Below are 16,992 nucleotides of genomic sequence, written 5' to 3'. Positions count from 1 at the left end.
GCACAAAAACATCACTATAACAACAATTAACAACAACTATCAGCAAAAAGGAACCAAGTCTTTAGAAATAAAAAACAACAGTAGAAAACAAAAAACAAACTACAGTGGTACCTTGTGCACCCCAGTGGTATCCATAGCATTGTTCCATTCATTTGACGGGAACTTGTAGAGGTCCCTAGCCTCCTGCTTGTCCTCCTCAGTATGTGCATAGTGTTCCCTCAGCAGAGAGAGGGTGAGCGCGGAGCAATGTAAAACCTGCAAATGGAATTTGTTAAGGCCCACCATTTAGGCTTCCCAAGCATCCATCTTGTTCTTGAGCCGGTTGACATCCTCCTTGATAGTCTACAGATCAAGCACAGGGCCGAGGTTTTCAATTCTCTGTGTGATGTCCAGCACATCCGTGCTCAGCTTTTCCATTTGTTGGAGAGTAGGGACCTCCTGGGGGTTCTCAGCGGCCATGTCATTCGTAGTTTCTTCGATCTCTTTGGGCACACCACCAGCAAGGGAGTTATCACTATCATTAATCAGACCCATTAGAGAGATAGAATGCATCACCTGTTCAATCATTTTTAAATCCGGATCCAAATTACCAGATTCCAGGGATTTGCTATCAAAGATTTCTACTCCCATAAGACCCTCAGTGTCCATGTTCATAGGGGTCGTATCCTTAACATCAATGAGGTCCTGGGTTTGCATTTCAGAGATACTCATGTCAGCGGCACCACAGTGATCAGAACCATAGGGTCCCCAGTCACATTCACATCCACAACATCCCCATCAGGGGGCCCCATAGTGGTATTAGGGCCCTCCTCCTTCTTGTCCCCAATGGGGTCCTCCTCAGAGTCAAGATTCTCGATCACCGAGGTCTTCTTTTTGCGGCTTTTGGAAGCAAGTCTGGAGGATCACCTTTTAACCTCAGAATTCGGGGAAGGACTATCGTTCTCAACATCCTCATGGGAAGAATTGTCATCAAAGACAATGCGTTCGTGTTTAGCGGGGGTTTTTCCTTTGCCCTTGGATAGGGAGCGGGAAGCACTGGGAGAGACAGAAAGAGTTAAACTAGGGGAGACCGCCTATAAGGAAACAACCAAGGCATAAGTAGGTAGGGACATGGTGGCCATAGAAAATCCCTCATGGGGATATTGGAAGAATCTAGGGAAAGCCATAGACAGGGCCACGAGCTGTTGGACAGTCGACATGGGGGGCTGGGAGAGCGAAAGATTTAGGGGGGGGGGGGGGGGCGCAGAGAGTCTCATGGAATTTATAGAACCTGTAAATGAGGCCCTAGTGGAGGAGGTAGGGAGGCTTATCCCCATGCTTGGGGTCCATGGTGTCCTTTACAGAGCTCTCTATAGAGTGCAGTAAATAAAATGACAGACAAAGCAAATCATTGTTACGGAAGTGATTGAGGAGGGGCAAATGGTAGTAGTAGAATACCTTATACCTGCCTTCGAGAGTGAAGTACTTCATGATCATGAGGCAGATCATGTTCCACAGGTGCTTGAGCTCCTCCCGAGAAAACCCACCTTGCAGCTTGATGGGTTTTTCGTGGTTACGGAAGAACCATTTCAAACCTTCACTGTTTGCAACATGAGTGGTACGCTTCTAGTGGCGGCCATCAAGGGTCAGCTTCATAACTTGGGCAATAGTCTCCTCAGAGACATTAAAGGCAATGCCGCCAACCAAGATCCGCCTCCCAGACCAAGAGGAGGCAAAAGCAGCTGAGAGCTACTCATCATGGCCCTTCAAGCAATCCAGAAAATCAACAACCCCACCTTCAACACAGAAGTTCCAGACCAAGAAGTCATTTTTAAAATCATCTGGATTATCCGATTCATATCTAACTCTGTCGCCCCCCATGTCCTCCACCAATCAATCATTTACTATATCACTCTTTGATCCTCCCCATATCCTCCACCAATCAATCATTTACTGTATCACTCTTTGATCCTCCCTTACTTATTGAGGAGGCATTTTCTTTACAAATTTCACCATTCCAAAATATCTTGATATGTTTTTATCAGATTCCAATCAATCATTTACAGTATCACTTTTTAATCTCCTTAACCATTGAGGAGACATTTTCTCCATCACTGACATACATATACAAATTTCACCATTATAAAATATCTTGATCTGTTTTAATCAATTCCAATCAATCATTTGCTGTATCACTCTTTGATCCTCCCTTTATCGTCGAGGAGACATTTTCTCCATCACTGACATACATATACAAATTTCACCATTACAAAATATCATGATCTTGATCTGTTTTAATCAATACCAATCAATTATTTACTGCATCGCTCTTTTATCCTCCCTTAGTTGTTGAGGAGACATTTTCTGGAGACATTTTCTCCATCACACAGGCTGGCCAAAGGATGATATCCTGGCTTAGATTGTCAAGGAGTCATGTCCAACTATTTCTGTAGGCGCTTTAATGTCAAGATTCGTCTTTTTCACTGTAAAAAATTTCATCATGGGACCGCCTGCACAGAATGAAATGGAATCATTCATGGAGGTCAGTGAAGTAAAGTTGTATAAATATCCCAACCCAACCTCATTTTCCCCACAGTCTTTCTCAATCATCGGCCTTTGTTCTGTTATGTGTTCCTTGTGTCATCTGCTAAATAAACTCCCCATTCTCTCTAATCTTCCAGCTTCTAGACCTCTGTAGCAACAACAATTCTTTTCTGTTGTTTGTTTTGGGCATTTGTTATCTGTAAATTACATTGTGAAAATGGAAGGGGCAGATAAGTTCAGATGTATAGCAGTTTGGGGTGTGATAATGATGATTATAAGCATGGTGTACGGTGAGGAGGAGGCAGAAGTACCAAGTCCATCACTGGTGACGGGCTCTGCTTCAATGGCGATCGTGCCATCTCTGGCTACTACTCTTTTTATTGCTGTGTTTGCCTGTATTTTCGACTGAGGCCTTCAATTTTGGAAGGGATTGTTGATTTCCTTGTTTATGTAAGCCTTTCCAGATCTCTGCAACACTTACAGTGTATTTTTTTGTGTGTTTGCCTAGTTTATATATGAAGTGGTTTTAGAAAATCTCAATGGCAGTTGGAAATGAACGTTTCAAGGCAAGACAATTTTCTGGGTTTTGAAATCTTTTGATTATGTATGGTTGGGTAGCTGTTACAGGTTTGATTTTGGTATTTTTTCTTTGGGAGGAGAATATAAGTGTTGTGTTGGCGATGTCTTATCATTGAGGAGGTGTGTGCTATAATATGGGGCAGAGATGCAGAGGTTACAGGCCTCCAGGGACAGGAATTAAATTTGATGACCCACAGCTAATCTCTTTACAAAATGGTATTATAAAAAAACTTTCAAATCTGCAAAATATGTCATTTTTTTGCGATTTTTTTGTGGTTTAACAGCAATGGAGAGGCGGATCATGAAGATTGAACTTCTAAAAATTTCTAAAAAATCTGTCGTATTTTACAAATTTTAGAAACTATACGACCATGTACGAATGTGTCATTTTGTATGGAGTAAAGCCGCATCCAATTTGATGGTAATATGACAACATTTAAATTTTCTTAATATAACACACCAAGTGGCATTAATTAATCTAAGTTGTGTCACATTTTGCAAATTTTAGAAACTATACAGCCGTGTACGAATTTGTCATTGTGTATGGAGTATAGCGGTTTCCAATTTGATGGTAGTATGACAACATTTAATTTTTCTTTATATAACACACCAAGTGGCATTAATTAATCTAAGTTGTATTAATGAGCCTTTGTAACCAATACATTTAGCCTTATCCTTCATTACTCTTGTTTCTCTTGACACAATCCATGTTAATGTTGTACTTAATCTAGGTTACTTTAAAGTAATTTAAATTGAATTGATGTTTAGTTTGTTGGAATTTAAAATTTAAAATTTAAAATTGTCTTTGAGCCTCTTTCGCATTCATCTACCTATCAAGGGCAGTCAGTTGATTGGATAAAGTACTAATGTATGCTAAATACGATAATTATGTTGTAAATAGTAATATTATTAAATGGAGGGATTGTTTAGTTATGTAATTGAAGACCATGTCAATTGACTAAGATGGTGAGAATTAGGTGCCTCAAAATTTGTAGATTCTCAAAACAATTGTACATACAATTCAAATCAAAATATTTGGTTTTGCTCTATATCAAATTGTTTTCATAGTTACGGATCTAGTTCATGCCTACAAAGTCACTTTGTGTTTGTGAACTTGACCTCTAATTATTTTTGGATCATGCATTGTAAACTCTTAGAAAATACATTGTTAAACAATGATAATTTCTATCACAATCTAGGGGATTTTCTATTAAGTTGGTGGTAATAAAAATATCTTAGTAGATAAAAGTTTCAAACATGCACACAAATTCTAGAATGATTGTTAGGTGATTGACATGTTGAAGAATGAGTGTGTGATTAGCTATGACAAATGTGAATGATAGTTCTTAAAAGTCCTTACATTGAAAAATTCTTGAATTATTCTTTAGATGGCGAATGATATTATGCATGTTTCATGATTAGAATGAATATCTTTTCACATATGAATGTAATACAAAATTGCAAAGATTTATACAAACTTAGTCTAGGGACAAAGTGTTTGATGGGGCTAGCCAATCAAAATATTTGATTTTAATTTTTCATGTATCAAGGTCATAGCTATGAGAATTACCTTACATCTATAAACATCACTTGGGTCAAACAATAAGAGGCAAACCTATGCATCACCTTCAAACTGGACCTAGAGAGGTGCACCATCTTCTTTTCAATATTAATAACTTTCACCTTCAAGGTAGCAAGGTCAGTAATCGTGGCATCACATTTAATGTAGGGATGAGTCTCCCTTACCATGTGGGTTTGATTAACTGGGAGGGCATCATCAGATAGGTGGGTGTCCTTCGTTGGGTCTACAAGCACTGACTTAGTGCTATCCAAGTGGCTAGTGGTCATTTTCTTCGAGTTGTTCTCCTCCTCAGAATCTTCGAACTCTTCCTCCATCTCAGTGTCTTCCTCAAGTTCGTCCACCTCCATCTTATCTTTTTATTTTTTCATAGTCTTTCTCGCTAGCCTATTAGACCTCCTAGGGTTGGATTTACCCACACTCTTCTCTTCCTCCCTACTAGTGTGGTTGTCTCACTGTCACTATCAATTTTTTCAATCCATGGATGGGCCCAATTTTTCTTGGCTAGGGGCATAGAATGCTTGAGTTTCCCTTTTTTAGCTAAGCTCAAAGGAGTAGTACATTATTGTAGGTCACAAGGGCCAATCGCAACAAGGTTGTGCATGGATAGGGGAGCATTAGGAGTAGTATTAACCCCTTGGGGAGTAGGTGAGCTAGAGGGGTGGCTTTAGGGGTTACGTTACTGTCCAAAGAGGAAGTTTTTCTAGCATCCAAAATTCTTAGGTATTTCTAGCATCCAAACTCTTCATTGTAAGGTTCAAATCCTGTCCAAGAGAAGAGTTTGTTAAGTCAACATCACCGAAAGAAAAGTGAGAGTATCATCAAGGAGAGGAATATAGACAAGTGGGGATTGTGGAAGTTTTTCGATGATGTTGACTTAACAAACTCTTCTCTTGGATGAGGAAGTTTTTCTAGCATCCAAAATTCTTAGGACTTAACAAATTCTTAAATATATTTTTAGAAAGCATCATGCACTATTTTAACCTAGATTTGAACCTTACAATGAAAATTTACAATCACATTTGAATAGCAAATTTAGATAATGAAAAAGTTATTATTTTAATACCTCAAATAAAATTAATTTAAACATCTTTTATACATTGAATCTTAGGTTATTTTCATTCTTGTAATCACTCATGAATGAAATCATCTAAGTCATTAGCCAATAATTAATATTTTGGTAACACCAAAAAAAATTAAATAGAATTTGTGTCAAATATTTTTTTATCAAACATTGAGAATTTATCAGTCCCACCAAATAACTTTTAAAATATACGTTGGCTTGTGTATAAAAAAAATATCATCTAGATTATCATAATCTATAGCAATCAAGAATCTCCATATTGTTAGCATAGTTAAAAAATGGGTTACTATAAACTTACAATTTTGATTTTGAGGTGTACCAATGATTTTTATTGTTATTGACACATTGAATATGAATTATGAATTGTGCTTTTACACATAAGATCTCTTATTTTATACATTCAATTCTATACAAGATTGATTAAAGGATGTACATTTATTCTATGATAACTACAAAATGGTCTCTCATTATATAGTTCCCATGGAGTATTATGTTAAGATCTAATGGACAAATAGGAGGAATGTTAATTAGAATTGAGCTCAAAAATTTTAAAGCATGATGTACAAAGTTTTTTACAACTTATAAATTTCCTATGAGCATTTTGTTTGCATAAGAACATTATACGTATTAGCCACTTAATAAAATATTTATTTTCTTTCTTTCAAGATCAAATTACACTTTGAAAAATTACATGAATTTTGAAAGTTTAAAGGGTAAGTAGACATGGAAGATGATGATGGCAAATACTTAGAAATATTGGTGCAACAAACCCAAGGGGAACATATATGTAACAACTTCAAAACTAGGTGGTGTGATAAGTAGAGGATTATATGTGAAGAATACTTTTTATTAGGAATATTATTTGCAATTTAGTTTATATAATATGGTAGTGGGGTAATAGTGGTGTAAGGAGTGTGTGAGAAAATGAAATGTGCATTTAATGAGGATATGCTCTAAAATTTAATGGACCAGGGTTATGTAAGGAGGAGTCACATTATAAAGTGGTGTTATGAGTGTGTGAGAAAGTGAATGGGGTATTTAATGAGGATGTGTTCGAAAATTTAATGTCATGATTATGGAAGGAGGGACCATATTATATAGTATATTTGAATCTGGTAAGAGAGAGGAATAATGTGAAACATGGGATGAGAATGAGGAATATCATGGGACACATGAGTATGAAGTATGTATGTGGAGGGATGAGAAGTGAGTGGAACGCTAATGGAGAATTTTTTTGATATACCAACATTAGAAGTAGGAATGGAATAGATAATGATAGCATTAGGAGTGATAACATGAGTGGTAGTAATCATAGAAGTGGTAATTATACAGGGAGAAGGTTTCTAGTAGAATGAGAAAGTTAGGATAGTACATTATTAAAATAAATTAAAAAATTACTAATACTATGAAGAATATTTCTGTCAAATGGAACATTTGCTAAAAAAATTATGTAAAAGATTTGTTAATTGTCGAAGAGATTGAGCATTAGCAAGTCCATCAACAAGCAATTGTCAATAAGAGTGTACAATCTTATTTAGCTATATGTGTGTCACCTAATTATAATCATGTTTTTTTTATGATTATTTAAATAAACTATTATCAACATGAGTGTTAGAATGAACATATATAGGTCATTAGAAAGTCCATCAACAAGAAATTGCCAATAATAGTGTGATCTTATTTAGCTCTATATTTGCCACCTAGTTATAATCATGTTTATCTTTATGATTATTTAAAGAAACTATTATCAACATGAGTGTTAGAATGAACGTCTATATCATTATCTAGATTAAGTATTCATGCTAGGGTTTACACAAAAACTCATTTACAATTAAGATCAGAATCTTAAATAGCTTGTGAAATAAATAAAATAATATGACGAAGATAGAGCTCAGAAGATGAAGCAATGTAAATCACTTAGATTTGTTGAATTAAAAATTAGTAATAAATCAAGTATGTAATTTAAACCCTAGAGGTGAACCCAAAGGTGAGTTGCATGAGTAAAAGTAAGCTTACATAATAAATCACAAACACTAAAACCAGAAGAGCCTATGAAGCACAAAAAATAAAGGGAAATAAAATCCCCCAAAAAACATAAAATTAAGATATAATATTACTCAAGAAAATCACATCTAAAAACCCTAGAATTTAGAAGGTAAGATGCTAAAGCCAAAGCTTAGGTAGCATATGATGGGTTGGGTTCACCAAAATTAAATAGAAGAAAAAATCCTTTTTGTAACACAAATTTAGGGTAAATAGGTAAGGGTTCAATCCCAAAATGGTGTGTACTAGCTACAAGATGGAATGAAAAATGAGTTGAAGGTGTGCTATTCATTGTAAAAAATCTTCAAATGAAGATGGGTACCTTTCAATGAAGTTAGGCACCTTAAAATGAAATGAAGGATTTTTTATTTTTAAATGTTTCACATGAGAGAATATGTATTCAAGAGACTTTCAAATGAAGTTTATACCCTTAAATGACCTTTTTGATATCATCCTTCTATTGCTCACAAAATTTTCAATTTTTTTTTTGTTATTTCAAAGAATCAATTCAAACTATTATAAAACTAATTTGACACATGAAATTGATCTAGGTGCTATACAAGAATAAACTACTAGAATGTGTAATTGAAAATCTACTGACTTTCATCTTATTGTAATCTAATTTTTTTCAAGGTGGTGTCTAGAGATATCAAGAGTTTTTGGATTCTATAATTGAATAGGTTCTCCTAGGTCTAGCCCCTAGGCAATTTAGATTATTGGGGATGAGCAGTAACAAGGACAACATCCATAGACATATAAATGGCTCATGTGGTGATGATGTGGATTTGATTATTTATTACCTTTTATAAATCAAAGATGTACTCTAATTTTTCTCTCATATGAAATTAATTCCACAATGAATCTCCTTAAAAATAATGATGTAACAACATATTTTGCAAATGTGTGCCAAGATGGCTCATAATAGTCGGTCTAAAGTGGTAGGAAAGCGAATTTTGAACATCAAAAATTTGGATTCATTCCTACATGCATTGGAATTGAACTAGGTCAATCCCAACAATTCAAAAATGAATCTTATAATTAAAATTATAGTTTCAAGGCATGGACAAATGTATGGAGGTAAGTGTATGTCAAATAAAACACCAAAACAAACATAAAAGTGTACCACCTATCAATATGTACAATCATAATAAGACAATATATCAAAATGGGCCCAAAAAATGTAAATGACATTTGTGTACACAATCTCACCATTACAATTATACATTATAATATGTCAACCATTTGACACCAAACCCACCTTCACATGTTGACTTCAGATATGGGCATATAAACCAAGTAAAATCACACTCCACTTAAAACGTCATAATATCATTACAATAAGACACTCTATCAAAATGGGTCCAAAAATAGTGATAAATGACATGCGTATATGCTAATCTCACCATTACAATAATACATTATAATGTGTCAACTATATGACATCAAATCCATCTCCATATATTGATTTTAAATATGATCATATAAACAAATAAAACAAGTAACCTACTCAAAACATCATTAGAATCAAGAGTCAAACAATCAATAACAATTTTACACCTCATCTATACTTAAAAAATAAATATTTAAAAAATAATTTTGAACTGTTAACTGAAATATAGGTACTTTAAAATAGTCCAAAATAAAGATCTGAACTTTTGAAAGAGATACTCCGTCTCCCTTACGTAACAACCCGTACACATGGACCACGGATTGGGACTTTATCTTTATCTTTGACTTTAGCAGACATTTATTTGAGTTTTACTGTAACGGAAAACATTTGTATGTCGCGGGATCGAATCCTCTAGAGTGGTGGATGAAATGCACAGCGTGCTGTGTTCTGTCATATGACTGGAAATGCTCGTTTACGCCTTCTTTAGCGAAGGAGTTGAATCGCCGACATTTTCTTAATGGGGAATAGGTGAACATCGTTTTCCTGCTCTGTAAATGTTTGTAAGTAGATTGTTTGAATGAGTAAAAAAAAATTAATTTTATATTTTATTTTGGGTTAGATTTATAGCTTTTTCCATCTTTGATATTCTAAAAGATTTTGAGATTCATCTAACTCTAATACCTTATCAAGGTATTACGCTTCATCCAACCCCAATGGCTTGTTTATCAAACTTCAATAATTCATTGGATAATTCATTGCGATATTAGATTTCCTTCATCTTTGATATCTCATTAAAGTATTTCTCTTCTATTTTTATATCCTATCAATTAAAGTATTGAACTTCCTCCAACTTTAATATTCTACCAAGATATCAATCTTCATCTTTGTTATCCTATTAAGATATCGAGCTTCCTTCAATTCCGATACCTTTTTGAGGCATCAAACTTCATCCTTTGATATCCCAATATGGTTTCAAATTTCTCCTATCAAATCATGTGCATTCTTTAAAAAGTGTACTTGGGCAAGGGTCTTTTATACCCAAGCTATGAGTTCTTTGTACATGTTAGATGGGTCAAATATTTTTGCATATCCCCAAGGTACTCCAAAGTACCATTTTAATTGTGTCGATCGACTTCTTTCAAAAGAATACTGAACCGTTGGTTTCCCTCAAATATTGGACCATTTCATCCTTACCAACCAAATGGAGACACTTCTCCTCTCATCAGCCCAATCCTCTCAACCAATTTGAGCCCTTGATTTCTCAAATCAATCATATGCATTCGACCCTTCATCCAAAAATCTATAAATTGAATACAACCCAAGCTATTATCAAAGGAAAATGTTCATGCAATCTTATGTTGTCAATAAGAGCACTCACACTTCACTCATCTTGGAGTGCATTAAGAGGGTTGAGAGAGTCATCTCTCAACATTGGAAACTTTCTCTTTATCTCAAATTGGAGGACTTGAAAAAATAAGATAAAAGAACATATTGTTTCCTATCATTTTAATCATTATTTTTGTTTGAGCATGTAAAATATTTATGCCATGATAATGAAATAATTAAGTTAAATGACTTTAAGAATATAAGATATAGAATCATAAGAAACAATAATGAATTTACATAGAACTATCACAAGGGGAAAATCATTATTGGTTAAAAAAATTAAAAAAAATAAAATAAGATCTATATTATAAGAACACTTACAAAGTAGTCTAATAAAAATAAACAAGCCCTAGGATACTTCTCTTCAAACTTCCATAGGCCTCTCATGCAATTTACATCAAATTCAAAAATAATTTCTCACACCAAAATTGTGAGGAGTCCTCCCTAAGGAGAAAGCTTGGTACAATACTAGAAAAGGTAGTTAACATACCTTTTCAATAACCTTGTTTACAATTAAGAACTATTTAATAGTTCTTCAATTTATTAATTATTCACAAAAAATATAGAATTATTTTAAAGCGTTACAATAAAAATATTATATATATATATATTGGCAAAGTGGCAATGCCACTTGATATATTTTATCAATAATAAATAATTTTTACAATATATTTAAAAACTGGTTCAAACTGAGCTCCCACAGAAAAGAATCAGCAAGAAAAACTCTGGTCATTGCTCATCAACATGATTATAGAAGAGAAGTAGTGAACAATCCTCTAGCCGAAGCTAGTTACAAAATAGAGATCAACAAAGGAGCATGCAAGCTCTTTTACACATAGGAGCATGCAAGCTCGTTTTACATAATAGGAGCATGCAAGCTTATTTACAAAATAAGTTCCTGGGATATCTTGAATGCCCTGCAACAAAGAACTCCTGCAATCAAAATTGACATGCCCCTACACCAAAAAACAACTGCAGCCAAAAATATATATATATACTACAGAACGCAAAGAATTTACAAGAAACACAAGGTTCCAAAACATGACTGACATCAACGACATGAGATCTGTGGTCCGCCATTATAGACAAATGCCAAAGGAGAAGAGGTGAATGCGGAAATGCTAGAGAGAAATGAAGCCCAAAATTTTTATGTCGTAAATGAAAAGAAAGAGGCGATATATCATACAAAAATGACAAACCAAAAGAAGCGGCGTACAGAGATAATCATGCAAACAACGCTACGTCAAACTTTAAATGACATATGAAGGACGGATTCCCAATGTGAAAATAAATATCTCCATATTCCGCACCAGAAGAGAGTACCAAACACACGAACAACATCAATAACAACCAACTCATCATTAATGAATGCCAAGTGATGATCAAATAAAGAAAAGTACCTCAAATCAAAACCAAATGGAATTATGAAAAGAAATACCTCACCAAGAGAAGAGAATATCAACTCGTATAAACAAGCAATCATATAATAAGAAAGATTAAATCCTCAACTCTCTACGGGCTATAATTAATAGGTTTGGGAAGCTCATCAAATCACCCCCCAATCGAGAGGAATCAATAACAGTTTTGTCACAACCCATATTAGCGAGCCAATCAACCAATGCATTACCTTCACGATAAACATGTGAGATGATGAGATGCTCAAATGTATCAAGAAGAGTCCATATTTGTTCAAGAATATACCAGAAATGCCAATTATCAGCTTTTCTTGCCTTGCAAGCATTAATGACAATAGTTGAATCACCTTCAATATGAAGGTATTTGAAATTCAAATCCTTAGCCATAGCAAGACCTTCTAAAAGAGCACAAGCCTCAGCGATATTATTTGTGCCAGGAGAAATTGGCATAGCTTTTAATGCTAATAAAGAACCCAAATGATCACGAAAAACTATCCCTATTCCTGAATCACCAAGGTTTCCATGGGAGGATCCATCAAAATTCAATTTACAAAAAGGGGCATTAGGAGGATGTCATTTTATGGAATTTCTATAATATTATAAGGGTTTGACCTCTAATAATATTATGTTCTATCAATTTCATCTCTATTTTTCAATTTCTAAAATAGATATTGATTGTTATAATTACTTGACATCTCAAATAAATAAATATTAATTTATTTTCTTGAATTTATGTCAAATAAACAAATTGGTATTACAAATATATATTGTGATTACTGATAAATTATTAAGATGTTAATTATGATTATGTCAGATTGTGTGTGTGCACACACACACACACACACACACACACACACACACACACATATATATATATATGTATATATGTATATGTATATATATATATATATATATATATGTATATGTATATATATATATATGTATATGTATATATATATATATGTATATGTATATGTATATATACATATATACATATACATATACATATACACACACACACACACACACACACACACACACACACACACACACACACACACACACACACACACACACACACACACACACACACACACACACATATATATACGTACGTATGTATATGTATATGTATATACATGCATACATACATATATACTTACATAATACACACACACACACACACACAGGCTTGACCCCGCAGTGTGATGGTAAAAAAGTGGCATTGTTAATGGTGCCACGAAGGTTCAAACCCCACAGAGAAAAGAGAGAGAAGGGAGAAGAAAAAGAGGACACCATGAAGGAGAAGAAAGGCGGGTGAGTGTTAATGTCGGGGAGGAGGTCCCCCGTTTGTGGCTTCACTTGGAGTAAGGGCCAGGGCAAAAAACCCTTGCACTTTCACCGATAATATAGACACATACACACGCGTGTGCACATATATATCAATATAATGTACATATTAATATATATTATGAATTATAATAATTTTAAGTATATAAAATTATATATATATATATATATATATATATATATATATATATATATATATATATATATATATATATATATATATAATAATTTAAATTAATTAATAATAAATATTTTAAATATATGTTAAATAAAAGATAATAATTAGTATAATATTTAAAATATGATATGATTGTGATATAATGCTTGTTATTAGGTGTATATTGAACGTTTTCAATATAATGATATAACAATATATTGTGCAAATGTGTACCAAGTTGGCTCATAATGACTAGTGGGAAAGCGAATTTGAACATTTAAATTTTTTGATTCATTCCTACATTCATTGAAATTGGACTAAGTCGATCCCAACAACTCAAAAATGAATCTTACAATTAAAACAATAGTTTCATGGCATGGACAAGTGTATGGAGGTAAGTGTAAATCAAATCACAAATCAAACCAAACACAAAAGTATACCACCTATCAATATGTAGAATCACAATAAGACATTCTATCAAAATGGACCCAAAAAATGATAAATGACATGTGTATGCCATCTCACCATTACAATTTTACATTATAATATGTCAAACATTTTGCACCAAACCCACCTCCAAATGTTGACTTTATATATAACCATCTAAAGCAAGTAAAATAAACATTCCACTTAAAACATCAAAATACTATTACAATAAGACACAATCGAAATGAGTCAAAAAAAATTGATAAATGACGTGATGCATGCTAATCTCACAATTTCAATAATACACTATAATGTGTGAATTATGTGACACCAAATCCACTTTCACATGTTGATTTTAGATATACTCATATAACATGTAAAACAAAAAAATCTACTCAAAACATCACTAAAATTAAAAAAAAAACAATCAATAACAATTTTACACTTGATCTCTACTTAAAAATAAATAAATATTTCAAAAAAATTAATTTTGAACTGTTAAACTGAATAATATTTTAAATTAGTCCAAAACAAAGATCTAAACTTTTGAAAGAGACTTCCATTTCCTTACGTAACACCCGTACATACGGACCACGGATTGGGACTTCATCTTTATCTTTGACTTTCTACACCACAATACAAAATATAAATTCATTCCACCTGCACAGACAGAATATGCAGGAAAAATGTCCGTCCTAATGTTGGGAGCATTTCACAGACTGGAAACTGTATAGCGCAGAATTTGCAGGTGGCCATGAAGATCAAAGTGGGCAGACGGATTTTCAACGCCAGAAAGGTGAAGCTCAGCCTTTTATGCCTCTTTAGCAGGCAAATCCGGCGCCTCTTTCACTGCCTGAGGTCGAAAATATCCTTGCTCAGGTCTCGGGGTCGAATCCCCGGCTGCATGAGACCTTCCCTGAAGAAGCCCGAGACTGGAAATGGAACCCTCGTCCGCCCTTTGCAGTCTTCCTGTAGAAAGAAAGGTGTTCCAAAGGGATGCGTGGCCATTTATGTAGGCGAGGAGAAGAATCGCTATGTGATTCCCATACTCTATTTATACCATCCCTTCATTTCTAAGCTTCTTGTGGAGGCGGAAATGGAATTCGGGTACCATAACAGGGGGGCCCTGACGCTCCCTTGCCATACAGACGACTTTGAGCAGCTCAAATGGCTTATTGATCGGGAGAAAAGCTGATACTTTTCTCATCTGCGGACATTTATTTGAGTTTTATTGTAACGGAAAACATTTGTATGTCGCGGGATCGAATCCTCTTGAGTGGTAGATGAAATGCACAGTGTTCCGTGTTCTGTCATATGACTGGAAATGCTCGGTTGCGCGTTTATTAACGGATGAGATGAATTGCTGAACAGAATTTCATTGTGGTGAATAGATGAACATCGTTTTCCTGCTGTGTAAATCTTTGTAAAGACATTGTTTGAATGAGTAATTAAAAAAAAAAAATTGTGGAGTTTGTATTGTGAGATGCTCATGCGATCTGGTTGGTTGTTTTAATGTGCTCAAAGTCCTCGCCCTTGGTTATCCTTTTCCAGCTTTTTGGTGAAAACCAAGTTCTCCAACTTAAAAAAACTTAGTAAATATTTTTAATGGTGAAATTTTGGTAATGTTTTGGACCCACTTGAATCTCGGAGATTTTGTTGGTGTAATAATAAGTTTGTTAATAGTATTTATTTTTAGGTATGTCAATAATATTTTATCATTTTTCATCATTGTTTATCTTTATAAATTGATTTGTATGTGTGGATTTGATTCATGTTATTTTTGTGGTAGTGAATTTGAACTTCAATTTTTTTAAAACTAAAGTTTAAATTTGTACCTTGTCAACTTTTTTATTTTAGTTGTTGTGAGCTGACTTAGGATACATTTACGTGGATTTTTTTTGTTGTGTTGTTGTAGTGAAGGACATTTATTATTGATTTGCAAATCACCTAGAAATCTTTAGAACAACTCGTTCACATAAAAAGCATCATAGCAACACCATAGAGCATCTTAATTGCATCATCAACATGTATCCCTAACTAAGTATATTGACTTGCTTGTTGTTTTCCACTTAGGTTATCATTGTTGTATCAGTTTGTCTAGAGACTTGACTAAGGACAACATAATCCTCACCTAGCAAGTATCCTAATTGTTTATGTAGATACCCTCCTCTTCAAACATATATACAACAAGCTAGGTAAAGATGCAACAATCGTTCATTTTCTACCAATTCACTTCTACAAGTCTAGGATTGATTATGCGTGTATTAGATAATTTTTGCGCCCATATAGCTAAATTGCACAAATGCAAATGTTGACTTGATAATTTTGTAAAGGAGGTTGAAATGAATTATTTTATAACCAATAGTATGATATACAAGTAGTCCTCTATATTAAGAAAACTTAAAGGTCAATTATTATAATTATATATTTTTCTTAAAAATTAAAATTCTAAGTTAATGTCATTTTCTATATAAAGCATTACAAAAATCATTAAATATATAAAAACTTTATGAACAATCAAAAAGTTAAATTTAAGGATTACAACCTATAAAAATAAATAACAAAATAACAAAATATAACCATCAAATAATATATATTAGAGAAATCTACTATACATAAGAGAAGTTGTTGTCTCATTAAACTATTCTATAAGTTCTTTAAAAATTGTTTGTGTATAAAGATGGCAACCTTATGAAGAAAAATGATCAAACCACTCAAGCCTAAGATACTAAAGGGTCATTGACGATGAAGCCCCTAAATCTTTGTATGAGTAGTGAAATAAATAAGATCTCATAATAAAAAGGGCAAATTGCTCATTTGTTTCAATCTTTGGTTAAAAATGGCATCAACGCATGTCCAGTTGGTGATGGATATAGTGATATGTTCACATTCATGGTTGATACCAACCATCTCTTCATTATACATGAGAAAATTGCACACCATGAAATCAATGACACTTAAGGTAGTCAAACCAGTGCCATATATGAGGGAGAGGCCCAAATAAAATAAATATGCTATTCTTAGGTTTTTCCTTAACAAATTATTTGAGTTCTTCATTAT

The 16,992-nt window shown here is 33.7% G+C and overlaps 1 protein-coding gene across 1 annotated transcript; it reads left to right on the top strand.

Annotated features, from left to right (window-relative positions):
- Nucleotides 1–2,740: 2,740 nt before the first annotated feature.
- LOC131044152 (uncharacterized) lies at nt 2,741–15,350 on the top strand. Its single transcript, XM_057977420.2, has 2 exons — nt 2,741–2,918; nt 14,601–15,350. Exons 1-2 carry the CDS (start codon nt 2,741–2,743, stop codon nt 15,125–15,127), a joined length of 705 nt encoding a protein of 234 aa, XP_057833403.2. The 3' UTR covers nt 15,128–15,350.
- The last annotated feature ends 1,642 nt before the right edge of the window (nt 15,351–16,992 follow it).

This window comes from Cryptomeria japonica, chromosome 6 (assembly GCF_030272615.1).
Source record: "Cryptomeria japonica chromosome 6, Sugi_1.0, whole genome shotgun sequence".
NCBI classification, from domain to species: Eukaryota; Viridiplantae; Streptophyta; class Pinopsida; order Cupressales; family Cupressaceae; genus Cryptomeria; species Cryptomeria japonica.
The sequence above is the reverse complement of the archived record's forward strand: the minus strand, read 5'-3'. Positions and strand labels throughout refer to the sequence as shown.

What these genes read in the sequence shown, in the direction of transcription:
- LOC131044152 (XM_057977420.2), top strand. Translation starts at nt 2,741, where the DNA reads ATGGAAGGGGCAGATAAGTTCAGATGTATAGCAGTTTGGGGTGTGATA. An exon ending in TTTTATTGCTGTGTTTGCCT is followed by an intron (nt 2,919 to 14,600) that starts GTATTTTCGACT and finishes CCACCTGCACAG; the next exon opens with ACAGAATATGCAGGAAAAAT.